At 43.0% G+C, this 19,894-nt stretch overlaps 1 protein-coding gene across 1 annotated transcript; it reads left to right on the top strand.

The window, feature by feature from the left end:
• The first annotated feature begins 5,611 nt into the window (after nt 1-5,611).
• Nucleotides 5,612-19,800, top strand: frrs1a (ferric-chelate reductase 1a). The gene is made up of 16 exons (XM_055867275.1): nt 5,612-5,712; nt 6,713-6,911; nt 7,257-7,396; nt 7,549-7,643; nt 7,772-7,919; nt 10,485-10,667; nt 10,760-10,858; nt 11,645-11,792; nt 13,015-13,128; nt 13,349-13,464; nt 13,556-13,642; nt 14,229-14,326; nt 14,683-14,741; nt 15,377-15,520; nt 17,997-18,076; nt 18,298-19,800. The coding sequence occupies exons 1-16, from the start codon at nt 5,704-5,706 to the stop codon at nt 18,388-18,390; spliced, it is 1,812 nt and encodes a 603-aa protein (XP_055723250.1). The 5' UTR covers nt 5,612-5,703; the 3' UTR covers nt 18,391-19,800.
• Nucleotides 19,801-19,894: the final 94 nt, after the last annotated feature.

The raw sequence follows: 19,894 nt of genomic DNA, 5'->3' as shown, positions 1-19,894 counted from the left end.
CGCTGGAGGGTCAGGAATCTGTCAGGCGTTTCACTCCCAGTGCTCCCTCATCTTCGAGATGCAGCCCTTCCCCTCAGACCGCTCGAAGATAGCATATCTCATAGCGCTAACGTCCGGGAGGGCTCTCGCCTGGGCTACGGCGGTGTGGGAACAACAATCTGTCGTGCGTTTCAGCCTGGAGGAGTTTGTGACTGAGGTAAAAAAAAAGGTTTTGATGGCTGACGGGGGTGCCTGGAACCCAGAATCTCTGTTTGACACATTCCTTCATGGATTATCGGAGATGGTTAAGGACGGGAGCTGCCTACCGATCTCGACTACGGGAACATAGGAGGGAGAGGAAGTCTATTCTCGTCTATTCTGGTCCCAATCGGTGGTATTGGGGGTTTCTTGGCTCCAGCGTCACAATCCCCTTATCAACTGGACTGCTGGTACTATCATGGGCTGGAGCCCGTTCTGCCATGGCCATTGCCTGAAGTCAGCGCAGCCTGCCCCAGGACGTCTTCCTGTGGGCTCGGAAGAAGCCTCAGACCTCTCCGCCGTTACCGCGGAATACCAGGCCCTCCGGGAGGTTTGCAGCGCAGGCACAGGCCACTTCACTTCCTCCGCATCGACCCTATGACTGTGGGATCGACCTTCTCCCGGGCACTACACCACCCGGGGACGGCTGTATTCACTGTTGGGTCTGGAGACCAAGGCTATGGAGGCATCGAGGACTCCCTGGCTGCAGTGGGTATACGCCCTTCTGCCTCCCCCGCCAGCGCAGGGTTCTTCTTTGTGGAGAAGGACAAAACCCTGCACGCGTGCATCGACTACCGGGGTCTCAATGACATTGAGGCACCCGTGCACCTACTACCACTCATCGCCTCGGCTTTCGAGCCGCTCCAGGGGGCCACTATCTTCTCTAAGTTGGACCTGCAAAACGCCTATCACCTGGTACGTATACGGGAAAGTGACGAGTGGAAGACAGCCTTCAACACTGCTAGCGGACACTATGAATACCTGGTGATGCCATTCGGTCTGACCAATGCTCCTGCTGTGTCCAGGCCCTGGTTAATGTTCTCCGGAACATGTTGAACCGATTCGTGTTTGTCTACCTTGACGACATCCTCGTCTTTCCCCACTCGGCTCAAGAACACGTGCTCCACGTCCGACAGGTCCACCAGTGTCTCCTGGAAAACCCGCTTTTTGTCAAAGCCGAAAAGTGCGAATTCCATCGCTCCACCATCTCCTTCCTTGGATACATCATCGCTGCTGGGAATGTGGAGATGGATCCCGGAAAGGTGAGTGCCCCAACCCACATCCAGAGTGCAGCTGCAACGCTACCTACGATTTGCCAATTTCTATCATGTTTTCTCCGGGGTTACAGCACCCTGGCTTCCCCCGTTATCACTCACCTCTCCCAAGGTCCCGCTCGTGTGGCCCCCAGCTGCTGACCGGGCTTTCCTGGACCTTAAGCACTGCCTTACCACAGCTTCCATATTGATCCATCTGGACCTGTCCTGTCAGTTTGTGGTGGAGATAGATGCGTCGGGTGTCGGAGTAGGGGCTGTCCTGTCCCAGCATTCTGCCCTGGACCCTATTAAGCTGCATCCCTGCGCCTTCTTCTCCGATTGTCTTAACGCCACTGAGAGGAATTATGATGTGGGGAATCGCTAATTACTTGCGGTGAAGAAGGCATTGGTGTAGTAGAGACACTGGTTAGAGGGGGCGGAACTTCCATTCATAGTGTGGACGGACCACAGAACCTGGAATATCTCCGCACCGCCAAGTGTCTCAACTCCAGGCAAGCTCGATGGGCCCTGTTGTTCACCCGGTTCAACTTCACCATCTCCTACCGCCCGGGGTCTAAGAACGTTAAGCCGGACAAGCTTTCACGCCACTATAGCCCCGTATCTACACCCTCGTACCCAGAGACCATCCTACCCACCTCATGCCTGGCGGCAACCCTCGACTGGGGAATAGAGAACCAGGTCCGTGAGGTGTAGGGGGGGAAGCTAACCGGATGTTTGTCGCAGATTCTACCCGCTCCCCGGTCCTGGAATGGGCTCATTCCGCCATGTTTGCCTGTCACCCTGGCTCCCGTCGGACCCTGGCCTTTGTACGACAACGCATTTGGTGGCCCACCATGGTCCCTGACGTCTCCGCGTTCGCCGCCTGCACTGTCTGTCCTCAGAACAAGACTCCTCGGCAAGCTCTGGCTGGCCTCCTTCAACCTTTTCCTGTCCCTCACTTTCCCTGGTCACATATATCCCTGGACTTCGTCACTTTGTCTGATGGCAACACCACTATCGTCACTGTGGTGGACAGGTTTTCCAAAGCCGCCCATTTCATTCTCCTCCCGAAGCTACCTTCTGCCAAGGAGACACCCCAGCTCATGGTGCAGCACGTCTTCAGGATCCATGGACTTCTGGTGGACATGGTCTCTGACCGTGGTCCTCAGTTCTCTTCTTGGTTCTTGAAGGCATTCTGCACCCTCATAGGGTCTTCGGACCCCGGCTCCCCGCTATCGTCTTGGGCAGAGGGTATGTCCACTTGGGATCTGCCCCTCCAGGTAGAGTACTGCAAACTTTCCCCAGTTTTATCGGCCTTTTCCTCATCTCCAAGATCCTTAGCCCCTCTGCTGCTTGTCTTCTGTTGCCCCACACCCTCCGTATACATCCCACGTTTCATGTATCAAGGATTAAACCTCTGTCTCACAGTCCTGTCTCCTCTTTCCCTCTGCCGTTCTGTACCTCTTGACACTGCCCTGGATTACTGACCCCTGCCTGCCCTGAGCCTGCCTGCCGTTCTGTACCTTACAGACTTTGCCCTGGATTACTGACATCTGCCTGCCCTTGAACTGTCATTTGCCTACCCCCTATTTTGTAAATAAACTTATGTTATTTCGAACTGTCTGCATCTGGGTCTTATCCTGATGCCTGACAATAGGTGAACTCCAATCAAGTTGTAGAAACATCTCAAGGATGATCAATGGAAACAGGATGCACCTGAGCTCAATTTCGAGTGTCATCCCAAAGTCTGAATACTTAGGTAAATAAGTATAAAATAATTTTTATTTTTAAGACATTTGCAAACATTTTCAAAAAAATCTGTTTTTGGTTTGTCATTATGGAGTATTGTGTGTAGATTAATGAGGAAAAATATATAATTTAATACATTTTAGAATAATGCTGTAACATAACAAAATGTGGAAAAAGTCAAGAGGTCTGAATACTTTGCACTGTATATTCCAGCATTTTGGATTTGAGATCAACTGTCACCTTTTATTTTAGGGTATTTTCGTTCGTATCTTTTGCTGAATACTTTGCACTGTATATTCCAGCATTTTGGATTTGAGATCAACTGTCACCTTTTATTTTAGGGTATTTTCGTTCGTATCTTTTTTTACCGTTTAGAAATTAAAGCACTTTATGTACATTATCTAGTCCCCTGATTTTAAGGTGTCGTAAGTATTTGGACAAATTCACTTATAGTGTATTACGTTTAGTATAAAATGTAGTATTTGATCCCATATTCCTAGCACAGAATGACTATATTGTTTTGGTTGTGTTTCAGATTCAATTGTGCCCAGTAGAAAGGAATATTCAATAATGTATTGTGTCAATTTGGAGTCACTTTTATTGTAAATAAGAATAGCATATGTTTCTGAACACTTCTACATGAATGTGGGTGCGACCATGATTAAAGATAATCATTAATAAATCTAAAATAATGATTACAGAGGCTTGATTACAGAGGCATAACTATCACACCCCCGAAAAAATTGTAACCTCCCCTCTTATTGGAAACGGTGAGAGGTTAGCATGTTTTGTTGTAGCCTCTGTTATTGGTAACGGTGAGAGGTAGCATGTTTTGTTGTAGCCTCTGTTTTTGGTAATGGTGAGAGGTTAGCATGTTTTGTTGTAGCCTCTGTTATTGGTAACGGTGAGAGGTTAGCATGTTTTGTTGTAGCCTCTGTTTTTGATAATGGTGACAGGTTAGCATGTTTTGTTGTAGTCTCTGTTATTGCGAACAGTGAGAGGTTAGCATGTTTTGGGGGCATGGTCTTTGTGCATCTGTAACTCATTTAAATTGGCGGACTAGATGCATAAAGTGCTTTCATTTCTGAACCTAAAATAAAAGGTGAGTTTCTGTACTGTTGCCTCATAAACAACATTTGATCTCAAATCCAAAACGCTGGAGTATAGAGCCAAATTAAACGTTTTCGCTTCACTGTCCAAATAAATGCATCAGGGAGTGTATGTTGAGTCAACATTTCTTCAACTTGTAATTTTATTTTGAGATCTGTGTTTTGTGGTAAATGGCAATCCAAGTCTGACAGCATACATCCTTGTTAGATTAATTGTAACAACATATATTTTGAGTGAAAATCCTGTATGTGTTGTGTTCCATATCCATTACCTAGTTCAGGTCCCCATTGACTCTGCCCTACCCAAGAACCTGATTGATACAGTATGGCATCACATTACTGCATCAGATGAGGTCATCCAAAATCTTGATCATACTGCAGTTAGTCAATCAACAACCAAATATTTAATCACATAGTTATAACCATGGTTTTAAATCTGATTATTGATGCAAATACATTCTATGCAGTAAAGGCTTTAGCTAATCCACTCCCTGTACTCCATGTCATGTGCTTAAGAGACTGGCTTTTCTGCCAATCTTCAGTTATGATCATTCTATCATTAATGAACTTGAGGAGAACAGAGGATTTGTTCCGGATTTGATCACCCTCACAGCTATCCTCCAATCACAATTATGCAAATATGAGAACTCCATAACCTTTTTGCTAAAAAAACGTTTTTTGTTTGTCCAGAAGAAACCAGTGAAGATAGTACAGTTCTTTAGTAATGAGTTTAGAAACTCTGTGAAACCAGCCTGTCAAAAGTTGATAGCTCATGCCTAAATTATCAAACAACAATTTCAACCACAAAACGTGCCTAGCTAACAGCCAAATATTCGTTGTTTAACTTTGTTATACATTCTCATTCTATTTGACGCTACACAAAAATGTATATTATTTCTGTCACGAACCGGCTCAAAGCGCATAACAAACAAGGAGACAACGTGGAGATAGGGAATAACAAAATATATTTATTTAACTAAAGTAAACTAAATATAATTAACAGTGGTGTGTGTAGTCAGTAATCAGTAGTGTGAGTGGTTGCGTGCATAAATGTGATAATGAGGGATGTTGAAAGGTGCCAACGCAAACAAACGCAAACAGCCACAAAAATGCCACAATCAAAATCTGTGTCTGAACGGAAACAGTCTCCTCAGTTAATGGGGAAGAGGTGCATTTATCCCGAACCAGACGAGCCCAGGTGTGTCCCATTTCGCTGACGACCCTCCCGGCTCCGCCCACCGATATCCTATTAAGGAAAACAAGAGCAAAGAGAAAGAATTCGGCAGACAGAGTGGGAGGGTCGTCACAATTTCCAACAACCAATGAGCAACTCTGCTGTAAATCCAGCGCATAACTTGACCATTGAGATTGCAGAAATACCAGCCTCTTTGGCAATGACAAGGAGTGGCAAGTGGAATGTTAGCTAAAGAGACCGGTACTCAGACTATGTAAGCCACGCCTCTTCGAAATACAAGGCAAGCCCACATTGGAGGAAGAACCGCCCAGGGCATGAGCTTTAAAAAGCCTTGCTCAGGTAATAAAACACATACTATCCTTTTCGCAAGCAGTAAAGTATGCTGGAGGTGAGTACATAGTCTGAGATCTGTCGTTTAAACTGTCTTTTGTCCTAGTTTGTTAGTTCCCATACTGTTTTCCATTGGTTTCAAATGACCACATGCTTTATTTGGATTACTTAAAGTTTACTGCTAGGATAGTATTTTTCATTGGTTTGCTCAATGCTATGTTTGTTAAAATCCACTGTCTTAACATGTGGCATATTCAAGAGCCTAACTGAGAAATACACTATATATATATATATATATATATATATATACAAAAGTATGCGGACACCCCTTCAAATTAGTGGATTCGGCTATTTCAGCCACACCTGTTGCTGACAGGAGAACGGTACCTTCCCCAATGCATAGTGCAAACTGTAAAGTTTGGTGGAGGAGGAATAATGGTCTGGGGCTGTTTTTGCAAAACCCCTTAGTTCCAGTGAAGGAAAATCTTAACGCTACAGCCTACAATGACATTCTAGATGATTCTGTGCTTTCAACGTTGTGGCAACAGTTAGGAAGGCTATTTCCTGTTTCAGCATGACAATGCCCCCGTGCTCAAAGGGAGGTCTATACGGAAATGGTTTGTTGAGATCGGTGTGAAATAAATTGACTGGCTTGCACGGAGCCCTGACCTCAAGCCCATCAAACACCTTTGGGATGAATAGGAACATCGACTGTGAGCCGGGCCTAATCACCCAACATCAGTGCCAGACCTCACTAATGCTGTTGTTGCTGAATGGACGTAAGTCCCCGCAGCAATGTTCTAAAACATAGTGGAAAGCCTTCCCAGAACAGTGCAGGCTGTTATAGCAGCCAAGGGGGGACCAACTCCATATTAATGCCCATGATTTTGGAATAAGATGTTTGATGAGCAGGTGTCCACATACTTTTGATCATGTAGTGTATCTGCAAGTGCTACATTTGTAGGTGGTAATAATGGTTATTGATATAGCCATTGAACATATGCTTTGCCTTCAAGGGTGTGTATTGGAGGGTTTTATTTGTATTGTCTTTTTTTTAGATGGGTGTGAGTCTATGGACCATCCTGCTGTTTGTTCAGACTCTTTGTTTGACATCAGTTGATGCCTACCCCAATGGAAAAGTGACTGAATCCTGTGGGAGTATGATGCCAATGCACGGTCATGCCCCCAATACCAGCCACTCTCCCTACACTCTGGCTGTCAATGTCACTAAATTCAGTTCTGGAGATTACATCCAAGGTAATGATTACAGTTTGGTAATACAAGAGGGGAATATATTCAGCATTTCTTCTAAGACAATGGGAATAGAAAGTTTCTTAATTGGTAACTCCAATGTATTGGAATGTAACCTTCATCACGGTATTTCCAAACAGAAGTAAAGAGGTTTCAGTACATTTCACTTCGTCTGTTTTTCTAGAGCTCCTGTGTACAATAATCTGAACAGAAACATACCAGGATCAAAAGGGAGGATGTGAAAAGTCCAGACATCCACCCTTTTTATCAGCATTTTATTCAAGTGGCATTGAAAGAATAGTTCTGGGTCCAACACAAGCACACTCCTACACTGTCATGTAATGTCCCTAGTTACCATATCTGGAACGACATACTTTGAGGGATTCCTGCTTGAGGCTCGGAATGCATCCAATCCAGACTCTGATGCTGTCGGCTCCTTCATCCTGACCAATCCTAAAACCACACAACTGTTGAAATGTGGCCACACTCCGGTAGGCCTACTTACCTTTATGCAAATGATTTTATTTTAATTTGGCTTGGAATGAATCCTTTACAATGACCTCGGGTTACACATGGCCTCAATACTCTACATTTCTTGCAATTTATTATAGTTATTTTCATTAATTGTTTTGTTGCTATTTAGGGTTCAGCTGTCAGTCACACAAGTGATGCCAGACAGACACAAATCGTGGTAATCTGGAACGCTCCCCAAAACTCACCCGACGCTGTCCAATTTCTGTGAGTGTTTAGAGTCCATCTGCATTCCCTGTCTCGCAAATGCATTTCCATTACATGCTATGGTCATTTACAATCTACAGCAAAAATGAGATATTGAGTAAACAATGCATTTGTGTTTCTGAATTAAGTGTGACAGTAGTGGCTCATTACAAGACTTTCTGGGTGAAAATCCCCGGTCCTGTTGTGTCTCAGAGTGGGGTAACTCCCATCCCACCTAAACCCACCACACCTTCCACTACCCTAGAGACATCAACTCCCTCTGTGTTGCCCAGACCAGTAAGTCATACAGTGTATCCGGAACGTATTCATACCCCTTGACTATCTACATTTTGTTACGTTACAGCCTTATTTATTAAATTGTTTTTTTCCCCTCACTGTACAAACAGTACCCCATAATGACAAAGCAAATACAGGTTTAGACATTTTAGAAAATGTATAAAAAAAATGAATATCACATTTACATAAGTGTTCAGACGCTTTACCCAGTACCTTGTTGAAGCACCAGCGATTACAGCCTCAAGTCTTCTTGGGTATGACGCTACAAGCTTGGCACACCTGTGTTTTGAGTTTCTCCCATTATTCTCTGTAGATCACCTCAAGCTCTGTCAGGTTGGATGGGTAGCATCACTTCACAGCTATTTTCAGGTCTCTCCAGAGATTTTAGATCGGGTTCAAGTCTGGGCTCTGGCTGAGACACTCAAGGACATTCAGAGACTTGTCCTGCGTTGTCTTGGCTGTGTGCTTAGGGTCATTGTCCTGTTGGAAGGCGACCCTTCGCCCTAGTCTGGGGTCCTGAGCACTCTGGAGCAGGTTTTCATCAAGAATTTCTCTGCTTTGGTCCCTTAATCTTTCCCTTAACCTGACTAATCTCCCAGTCCCTGCCACTGAAACATTTCCACACATCATGATGCTGCCACCCCATGCTTCACTGTAGGGTTGGTGCAAGGTTTCCTCCAGATGTGACACTTGGCATTCAGGCCGACGAGTTCAATCTTGGTTTCTCATCAGACAATCTTGTATCTTATGGTCTTAGTCCTTTAGGTGCCATTTGGCAAACTCCAAGTGGGCTATCAGAAATGTTTTGGTACCCTTCAGATCTGTGCCTTGACAAAATCCTGTCTTGGAGCTCTACGGATAATTCCTTAGATTTCATGGCTTGGTTTGCACTGTCAATATGTGGGACTTTATATAGACAGGTGTGTGTGGCTTTCCAAATCATGTCCAATCAATAAAATTTTCCACAGTTGACTCCAATCAAGTTATAGAAACTAGGGATGCACAATATATCGTGGAACATATTGAATGCCAACATCGGTATGACCCATTGTCTAGTTTCACCACACCGATGTGAAACTAAAAAATAAACCAATTTCAAAGCTGACGTGCATATATGTGACGCCATGTAAAGTTTTACCCTGCACGTGCAACACAGCATTCCTAACCTAAACCACAATGTCTGCTGTGTGGATCGAGCAGTCAATTGAAAAACTAAGACCATTTCAGTGAGACAACTCAAATGCAAACTCCATTAACGCCAAGATAATAGAATTCATTGCCCTTCACAACCAACCGTTCTCTGTCGTGGGTGATGTTGGCTTTCGCAACTATTTGAGCACCGGTACACACTAACGTTGCCAAGTGTGCTATTGTTCAGATGTTTCCTTACCGGAGTGACGCAGTAATAGCATCACTGTTATTAGCTTCACAACATACTATGGAACGCCGTTTGGGTTTTTGCGTGTCAAATAACACTATTTGATGCATTAAATTAGCTTTTAATTTGACACGTTAAATAACAGTTCTATTATAAAATGTTTTGTGTTCGGAATTTGCACATGCAAGCCAAGCGCCACCACTGCTATCAGTAGCACTGTCAAAGCTGTACCAAAGTCTGCAAAAACCGGCCACGAATGATGTGTTTACAATAGTGTTGGTTGGAAAGCATTATTAGTACCTAGCTAGCACCAATACCAGCGTGAAAACGATGACCAGTAGAAACTGCAGTAATTTTCACTATTCTTAGCAATGATTTAGGAATCCTTGAGTAAGTATTACTCTGTTGCCCAAAGCTAACATTATAAGCAGCAAGCCAGCTTCATATGGCTAGTGAACCCGGTCAGGTTGAGCCTCTGTTGTGAAGCTAGCCACAATAAGGATTAGGCACAATAGTGTAATTTGCAGTTTGCTTCAAAATAAAAGTACCTCTTTGAAAGTGATGCAGGTTACAATTAGTGGAATCATGCCATATTTAGACTAGACAAGGTTGGAATGTGAAACAAGGAAATGGGCTATCAGTCTACTCGGTGACACCCACAGAATACAACAAGAGTTTACGCAAATATTAGTGTTGTAGCTCTTATCACGTGACTGTGATATCACCTCCCCAGTCAGCCTATTGTGTACTGACATTCATATTGCACTGTACAGCTTTGTAGCGAACTATATAGAATGCTTAAAAGGCTGCTGAATTTTAAATATCGGTTATTGGTATCTTTTTGTTGGGGCAATAAATATCGGGTATCGGCCAAAAATGTCTCAAGGATGATCAATGGAAACAGGATGCACCTGAGCTCAATTTCAAGTCTCATAGCAAAGGGTCTGAATAATTCTAATTTTATCTTTTAAACCTTTTTTCACTTTGTCCTTATGGGGTTTGTGTGTAGATTGAGGACAATATTAGTTTTTAATCCATTTTATAATAAGGCTGTAACATAACAAAATGTGGAAAAAAATAAGGTTTCTGAAAGCACTGTATAATGGAATATAAAGTGTACATTACTGTATGTTTTGGTACAGACCCCTCCCCATTCATTCTCTCTTCCTTTCTTGATGCCTTCTCAGTTCAGCTCAGTGGGTTGTGGCCAACAGAAGTCCTGCCTGTTGGACCCAGTGGGATGTGACCCGGAAAAAGATCCATCGTGCTTCTTCCTGTCTTTCGCCCCCAAGGGTCAGACTGTGGTGTTTGAGCTCAGTGGGCCCTCAGACGGCTACATTGCCTTCGCCCTCTCCCATGACACATGGATGGTAAGTTAGCGTTGGTTGATAACTTGCTAGGTAAGTTACTGTAGCATTTGGCTGTAACTATGCTTTTCCTTCCCTCCTTATTCTGTTGATAGGGGGATGATGACATGTACCTATGTGTGAGGGATGACAGCTTGGTGGATGTGAGCGCAGCTTATGTCAAAGGAAGGTCCTACCCAATGGAGGCCTCTGAGGTGAAACCCCACAATATATGACTTGAATTATGTCTCTTCTATAGACCTACCTGTTAGGGTTCAATATTTTACTAATGCTCCTTCAAGACAATAAATCACTTTTGTCCTGGGTAACCCGGTATTTCCCGCCAACCGGAAGAGTCATTCAAAAGCCTTATAAATAGGCCTATGTCTGGATTTGATTAGCCCTTTGATCGAACTTTCAAGCCTGACGCTACCTGAGCCATACATTGAGCCCTACGTTAAAAACATTTCATAAGACCATGATTGTCCGATACGTATATGAAGTATAATGGGGCCTATTTGTATGTTTAGTAGGCTGATGCATATATACCTTTCATGACAATTCCCCTGATATTATCCTACCCTCTTTCTCTTGTTGCTTCATTCCTTACTTGCTTTCAATAGTTAAATGATACCTTTTGATGTCCTTATCTTCAATATTCTAATGACATCCTTGAATGATATAGGACTAGTTTGATGCAGAAGGCTTTCACTTCTCTTCACGAAGATTGAATGGATTTGAATAGGTAACTGCTATAGCCTAGCGCCTTCGTGCGTTCGCTCTTTCAAACTACCGGTGACTTCTATTGGCTACTGTATTTAACTTTCAGCAAACAAGACCTTGCGTCCCTCTTCGAGTAGTTTATTGGTATAAGAAATGCAACAAACAAGTTCAGCAAGCTATTCTAGTCAAGCTTTTCCTGCATGGCTCCAAGAGTTAAGGATCGTTTTTTAAGGAGAGGCAGATATTTATAGACATGCCATTATTTCCTTTTCCTATAGAATGTTCTTACAGATGTGGCCTGGAGATTGGCGGATGGAGTCATTCAGTGTCGGTTTCGTCGACAAGTTCTTGTCCCACAGGACCCGACCCGGTTTAGTCTGGACGCACAGTACTACCTGTTCATGGCATACGGTGAAGCTGAAAACGGTGAGTTGCAATATGGTATACGATCATGGTATGGTTTTGTACCTACCTAGCTTTTATTGTAAACCTCTTAAGCCCTGTTTCCACTGGCACTTAAAATTAGGGCCAAATTCGAGCTGTTCAAATGGAATTCTCAAATTCGAGCTGGTTCGGGGGAAACCCGGACCAGCATAGCCCATTTTCACAACTGGTGCCAGCTCAATTAGAATTTGAACTAGTGACACCTTTACTATGCAACCACCAGCTGATCACTGCTGGACGCTGACACAAAGTACTTAAGTAAAACCTTTTTTTAAATTGGACCTGTGATGTAGTAGTGTGTTGAGGTACTGGAAAGAAGGTCTTCCCCACATTTTAATAGCTATATAATTACTGTACAAGGAAGGGCTGTATTGCAAATTGTTTCCTTTATTACATCTTAGCAGATTGTCTTTTGCATACATCTACATATCTTTTACACTACATCATAAAATCTAAATGCAAAATGCAACTTCAGATCCGGTTCTTTAGTATCTAAACTTTAGATCTAAGCTCCCTGACTTTACTCTAGTTATCGCCTAGTTCACAAAAAGTCATGTGTCAGAGTTTTCTGTCGAATGAGGTCAAGGATTTTGTGGTTTATGAGGTTGGCTTGTGTCATTGCCCTCGGGGTAAAGTCTCATAACAAATATTTATTTCACATTATTGTTTAATGACTCACGCTTCCGCAACTGACTACCATGACAGTAAATGTCAAATCAATTCTGTGGTGTATATAAAATATGCTAAGATCTAGATAGAATGTCTCAATCATTTTAGGTGCTTTATGAATAAAATAAGTACTTTTCACCTTAATGACAGAAATGATAAGTGACAATATAGATAAGGTTTTGCGGGTGAGGGTCTAGAAGCAAAGTTTAACGCTGGCTCTGAAATGACTTCAAATCATGCTGTCACACAATAGCGTGCATCCTTAACTGTAGGCAATATTTCTATAGATGGAGTCTTCCTGTTATATCCCACTGAGCACAGATGTCAATTCAACATCTTTTCCACGTTGGTTTAACTTAATTTCATTGAAATGACATGGAAACAATATTGATTCAACCTTTGTGTTCCCAGTGGGATGTCACCTTCTCTGACATCTGTATGTCACTCATGGTGACACATTACCTATATGAGAAGCCTATAGCTACTGTAAGTGACTTGCTGCTAACTTGTCTCCCTCTCAATCCATTGTTTTGAGGCGAGGTGCACAGGCATGACCGCCAACCCCTCATATCCTCACAGCAGTCGGTCATCAACGGCCCAGCAGAGATTCTCAATGGCTCTCGATCGCCACTTCTCATGAAATTTCACAGTGAGTAGACTGGAGACTGAAAATGATAGGCAAACAAATGTAGAATTCTGTAACTACATAAAACCAACATTCAGCTCTATGCGCAATACCAAGTCAATGTCATGTCAGATGGGTCCACAATTTGATACATATAGTATTTCATGACTTTATGATTGATTTTGGCTCTAAGTTTTGGTGTGATTCCCATCTGTAATACCTGTTGTCTCTTTTGTAATATCAGGTGTTCTGATGTTAATTGCCTGGATGTTGGCTGGAAGCACGGGTACTTTCCTAGCCAGCTACTTCAAGCCTGATTGGCCAGAGAAAACACTGTTTGGCCAGAGAATTTGGTTCCAGGTATGTAAAAGAAACTGATAAACTGAGTTGTATTTACATTGATATGTCACTGCTTAAAGGTGATAAGCATCAACGTGTCCTGTTTGTCCAGGTGCATCGAGGGTTGATGATATTAACAGTGCTGCTTACCTGTGTGGCCTTCACGCTTCCCTTCATCTACAGAGGAGGTTGGAGTAAGGTAAACTAGTAAACATTAGCACACACAATCCCTCTCATTCTGCATCACACTTGTGATGTTATACACTGCCTTAACCTTGTTTAGCCAGCAGAGGGCATTGCATCTTGTTGTCGGATGAGGAGGATATTTTGATTTTGAGTGCTGTCATGGACCGTTTCAACCACATCGGTCTTAGAAATGTTTATGCTATTGACCTCTGAATATTCCCCAAAATGTGCAACCCTAGACACAAAGAATAAATAGTGACTAACAAGTTAAAAAAAATAACAAGGCTCTATACAGGGGGTACCAGTACTGAGTCGATGTGCAAGTGTACGAGAACTGAGGTAGCTATTCCCTATAGATAGGTAGGAGTAAAGTGACTAGGCAATAGACAGTAGCAGCAGGGAAAGTGTGTGTGTAAGGGCATATGAATTGTGTGTGTGCTGGGGTTTAAGTATGTGTGGGTAGAGTCCAGTGGGTGTGCAATAGAGTTAGGTCAAAAGTGTCAATGTCGGTAGTCCGGGTAAAACAAGTTGTTTGCTTGCATTTAGGGCTTTAGTGTCTAATACAGAGCGTTTGTCTTTCTGGTGTCTGTCGTCTCCAGGGTGCTGGGGCCCATCCCTACCTGGGCTGTACTGTACTAGCCCTGGCTCTCCTTCAGCCTATCATGGCCACTCTCAGACCTCCCCCTGACTCCTCCAGGTAAAGCCCAATTGACTACCAACCATATCACATGGCCGTACTCCATACAGCAATGGAAGATTCTAATGCTGGAAATGCTTTGCTAAACTGCTCGTGAACATTATTACATAGACCTCATACTGAACGGTTTATAATACACACATTTGGTGATATTGAATTAAAATATGTACATTAACAAATTGTTTTGATCATAGAATAGGTTAAAAACAAATTAAGTGCTACCATTACCCATACGAGTAATGGATGGATTGAATCTGGTGCACTAGTTCTCTATCCATTACCATGGCTGTGATATATAAGTGTTATTCTATTATTAGCCTGTATTCTTACCACTGATTAGCTGTTCATCTTTGCAGGAGGTGGGTGTTTAATTGGCTGCATTGGGGAGCTGGGACTGTTGCTGAGATTATGGCTGGTTAGTCAACCTTCTGGAAATTCTTCTGTTCTTTTAGTACTTATTTGATAGTCAAGCTAAGTAACTTAACACATACAAAGTACAAATGTTGTCTTATTGAATGTTACTGAGTAGCTAGCTGATGAGGATCACTTCCCATCATTGAGTAAATCCTGTTTTGTGCCAGGAGTTTTTCCTGACCATGTGACATTACCAGAAAGCTTTGGGTCCTATCTAACTCGTGGTGCATTCACGGGCTGTCGGAGTTATCAGAAATATAACATTTTACTTGAACAACCCTCAAGTCATAATTTCAAGATTTGTTTTTACCCGAGTGGCTGAGATTCAATTCACCACTGACATCTCACCTTTTCAACCAAAAGATGATGACAAATCAGTTTCACAAACTTATCCATGTGGATAATTAAGGTAGTTTGACAGTGTCAAGCTAGCTTACTGTATTAGCAATGTTAGCTATTTTTTTTTTTTTTTGCTGACTTCAAAAACACTTGAACACAATCATATCGGACTTACAACTTCCTTATTGGGAGGTTTCCCACTACCGACGAGCATGTGAATGCAGCATTGGGCCCTGAGTTTTTCCTGGTCCGGTGACATGGTCAGGGAAAACTCTTATTCCTTCTCATGTGATGCAGTGGCGGCCATGTTTTTGGGGATGGGCCAGCAATCTGTGCTCCTGCCTCACTCCTGGCGCCTGGTGGTTCTGACTGGGTTCCTGGCATGGGTCGTTCTCTTGAGGGTGCTTCTTGGGCTCCATAAAAAAGGCTACGTTAAAACACGTAAGGAATCGGCCGGTTGATCTCCATTAGTTGTGAGAATTTGTGACAAGTTCTTTTATAGGTGACAAGTTGAATCTTTCATCCAACTTTGTGCAAATGCATTACTTCCATTCTTGCTATATGTCAACTTATTGAATTCTTGAAATGAGCCGTTATTCACTCATGATTAGTGTATATCTAGTTAAGACAATGCACATCCTCCCATTTATTTCAACCTTCATAACGGGGTATACAATGCATTCGGAATGTATTCAGACCCCTTGACTTTTTCCATATTTTGTTACGTTACAGGCTTATTCTAAAATGGATTCCATTGTTTTATCCCCTCAATCTACTCAATACCCCATAATGACAAAGCAAAAACAGATAAAAAAATGTTAGCAAAATTCTATATACAGTATTGAGACCCTTTGCTATGAGACTTGAAATTGAGCTCCGGTGCATCCTGTTTCCATTGATCATCCTTGTAGAAACATCTCAACTTGATTGGAGTCCAACTGTGGTAAATTCAATTGATTGGACATGATTTGGAAAGGCGCACACCTGTCTATATAAGGTCCCACAGTTGACAGTGCATGTCAGAGCAAAAACCAAGCCATGAGGTTGAAAGAATTGTCCGTAGAGCTCCAAGAGGATTGTCAAGGCACAGATCAGGGGAAGGGTATCAAACGATGTCTGCAGTATTGAAGGTCCCCAAGAACACAATCGCCTCCTTAAATGGAAGAAGTTTGGAACCACCAAGACTTCCTAGAGCTGGCAGCCCAGCCCAACTGAGCAATCAGGGGCGAATGGCCTTGGTCAGGGAGGTGACCAAGAACCCGATGGTCACTCTGCCAGCGCTTCAGAGTTCCTCTGTGGAGATGGGAGAACTTTCTCTGCAGCATTCCACCAATCAGGCCTTTATGGTAAAGTGCCAGACAGAACCCACTCCTCAGTAAAAGGCACATGACAGCCCGCTTGGAGTTTGCAAAGGGGATAGGATCTAGTTTCCTGAATTTCCGCCTGACTGACGTGCCCTAAGTCAACTGCCTGTTACTCAGGCCCAGAAACCAGGATATGCATTTAGGAAACACTTTAAAGTTTCTAAAACAGTTAAAATAATGTCAGACTGTAACAGAATTGATATGGCAGGTGAAAACCAACCAGAATTTGAGGTCCCAGGATCTTATAATGGAAAGCTATTTGCAATTTCTATGGCTTCCACTAGATATCAACAGTCTCTGTTCAAGGTTTCAGGCTTGTTTCTTGAAAAAACGAGCAAGAATTGAGTTTTAGGGAAGAGGGCACTGGAACATCAGTCTTTTGGCTAATTATTAATTTTACTTTCCTATTGAACATATTACTTTTTGTATGAAATATTATAGTTTATTTACATTTTGGGGTACCTGAGGATTAAATAGAAACGTCACTTGACTTGTTTGGATGAAGTTTAGCAGTAGCTTTTTGGACTGCATGTTGAACGAGTGGATTACTGAAATCGATGGCGCCAACTAAACTGACTTTTTGGGATATAAAGGAGGATTTTATCTAACAACGACCATTCATGTTGTAGCTGGGACCCTTGATTGCAAAAGGGAAGATTTTCAAAAGTAAGTGATTTATTTAATTGCTTTTTGTGAAGCCTGTGCTGGTTGAAAAATATGTTAATGTGGGGTGCCGTCCTCAGACAATCACATGGTATGCTTTCGCTGTAAATCAGAGTTACATTTAACAAGAATTCAAGCTTTTAAATGATATAAGATACTTGTATGTTTAACATTACGATTATTTGAATTGCGCTCCCTCCAATTTCACCGGATGTTGTCGACAGGTGTCCTGCTGGCGCGACGCCTATCCCTATTTTTGGTCTGAATGCCAAGCATGTCTGGAGGAAACCTGGCACCATCCCTACGATGACGTGTGGTGGCAGCATCATGCTGTGGGAATGTTTTTCAGGGACTGGGCGACTAGTCAGGATCGAGGGAAAGATGAATGGAGCAAAGTCCGGAACCTGCTCAGGACCTCTGACACTTCACCTTCCAACAGGGAAACGACCCTAAGCACACAGCCAAGACAACGCACGCGAGGCTTTGGCCCAGCCAGACCCTGGACTTGAACCTGGTCAAACATCTCTGGAGAGAGCTGAAAATAGCTGTGCAGCGACAGTCCCATCCAACCTGACAGAGCTTGAGAGTATGTACAGAAAAAAATGGGGAAACTCCCCAAATACAAATGTGTCATACCCAAGAAGACTTGAGGCTGTAATCGTTGCTAAAGGTGCTTCAACAAAGTACTGAGTAAAGGGTTTGAGAACGTATGTACTTGCTTGCTTTGTCATTATGGGGGTTTGTGTGTAGATTCGAGGGGGAACTATTTTATAAGGTTGTAATATAACATGTGGAAAGTCAAGGGGTCTGAATACTTTCCGACTGCACTGTATATGTGTTAATGGCCCATATGCTATTTTCCTTGAAGGTAAATATTTTTTTCCTGTTAGGATTTTGTGACTGCGTTTCCAAAGCGAGTGACACTGATCAGCAGAGGATTCTTGCTGACGACTCAGAGGGCAGCACTTGGGTAAGGCCATAAGCACAGATTTAAGGGTTATCTCTGAAGCTTTTAAGTAATTTGAAGTGTAAAGGCCAGTAAGAATTCAACTTTGAAGGCAGGTTTAGTTTTAAGGCTGTCATGACAGATTTGTGCAAAATGCCAGTTTGTATTTGTCTATCATATGTGGATAATATTGTGCACTTTTGACAACTTAATGTAATGGTATCTTTTTTTTTTTTTTTTCACAGGATGCATGGTTCAAAATCGCTGCCCTTCTTGCCTTTGTTATTGGGAATAGTGGGTTCCTGATCAGCTTAATTTACACCATCAGTGGATTGTGATGAATCTGAGAAGGGCCATTCCATGGTACATGACAACTCACTGGCTGTTAGAATGGTGGAGGATCTGGATTCTTATTCAGTTCCAGGCCACCGGCAGATCAAAGCACTGAACCAGATCTAAAGCTATTGATGGAATGATAGGGAATATATGTATAAAAAAATACTGGATAGATGATCTGTTTCACACATCAAAAGTATTTCTGCACTATTGATTTTGCACTAATGTTCTTATCCCAACTTCTCAGGGAAATGCAGTTGTACACTCAGCAGCCCGTTTATTAGGTATACTGTCCCGTTCACCAAAAATAGATCGCTCCTACAGACAGTGAGTCACGTGGCTTAGACTTACTGTAAAGCAAACAGACAGGCATTGAGCACAGGGGGCTGCTGAGGGGAGGACGGCTCATAATTGCCTGAACCGAGCGAATGGTATCAAACACATGGAAGCCATGTTTGACGTATTTGATACCGTTCCGATAATGCCTCCAGCCATTACCACGAACCTGTCCTCCCCAATTAAGGTGCCACCAACCTCCTGAGGCATTCAGTTACTGTTCATTGAACATTCAAATAGGCAAAACGAGTGACCTAAGCAACTTTGAGCGTGGTATGGTTGCCAGTGCCCGGCGCACTGGTACCAGTATCTCAGAAATGTCCGCCCTCCTGGGCTGTTCACACAAGTGTCAGGGTTTACCGAGAATGGGGCGACAAACAAAACATTTTGACTGCCTCTGACTGGATATTGCCTGGTCTGACATCCTGGTTCCTGTTGCGTCATGCTGATGGCAGAGACAGGAATTGGCATAAGCAGCAGAGTCCATGGTTTCATCGGTACAGGCTGGTGTGGGGAATGTTTTCCTGGCATACGTTAGGTCCCTTGATACCAATTGAATGCCACAGCATATCAGAACATTGTTGCTGACTACTCAATAGCATCTTTGGGATGAGATGGACCGGGCTGTTCGCAGCACGAATGTACCGCCATCCAATCTGCAGTAACTCTGATGCCTTCACGTCAGCATGGACCAACATCTCTGTGGAACATTTCACACCTTGTAGAATTCATGCCCCGAAGAAGTCAGACTGTTCTGGGTGCAAAGGGGGGTCTGACCCGGTACTAGATGGGTGTACCTAAAATGTCCACTGGGTGTATAATGCATTTCAATATCTCGATACAGCCTTGCCCCTTGAGTTCATGTTTATTACATTACACATCTGCGAAGTGTTGCTGATTTATATGTTAGGGAGAATGCACAATTTATTCCCACATTCTTAATGAATAATTACAAATTCACTTTGTTTGAATTATTACTATGTGCGGGTCAGTTATGTTTCCAAAACAAATGATCCTGTTGTATAATATCAGTATAAACAAATGTGATTGTTAAATAAATAACTTTCCAAATATAACTCCCTTCCTATGACTGTACGTTTTATTGGAATTACAGCTAGCTTCCCAATCAACACACACTGACAGGCACACATTCCTAGGTAACAGGAGGAC

The sequence above is a fragment of the Salvelinus fontinalis genome, chromosome 17 (genome assembly GCF_029448725.1).
Source record: "Salvelinus fontinalis isolate EN_2023a chromosome 17, ASM2944872v1, whole genome shotgun sequence".
Taxonomy (NCBI): Eukaryota; Metazoa; Chordata; class Actinopteri; order Salmoniformes; family Salmonidae; genus Salvelinus; species Salvelinus fontinalis.
Note: the sequence above shows the minus strand (reverse complement) of the source record. Positions and strands in the feature narration are given on the sequence as shown.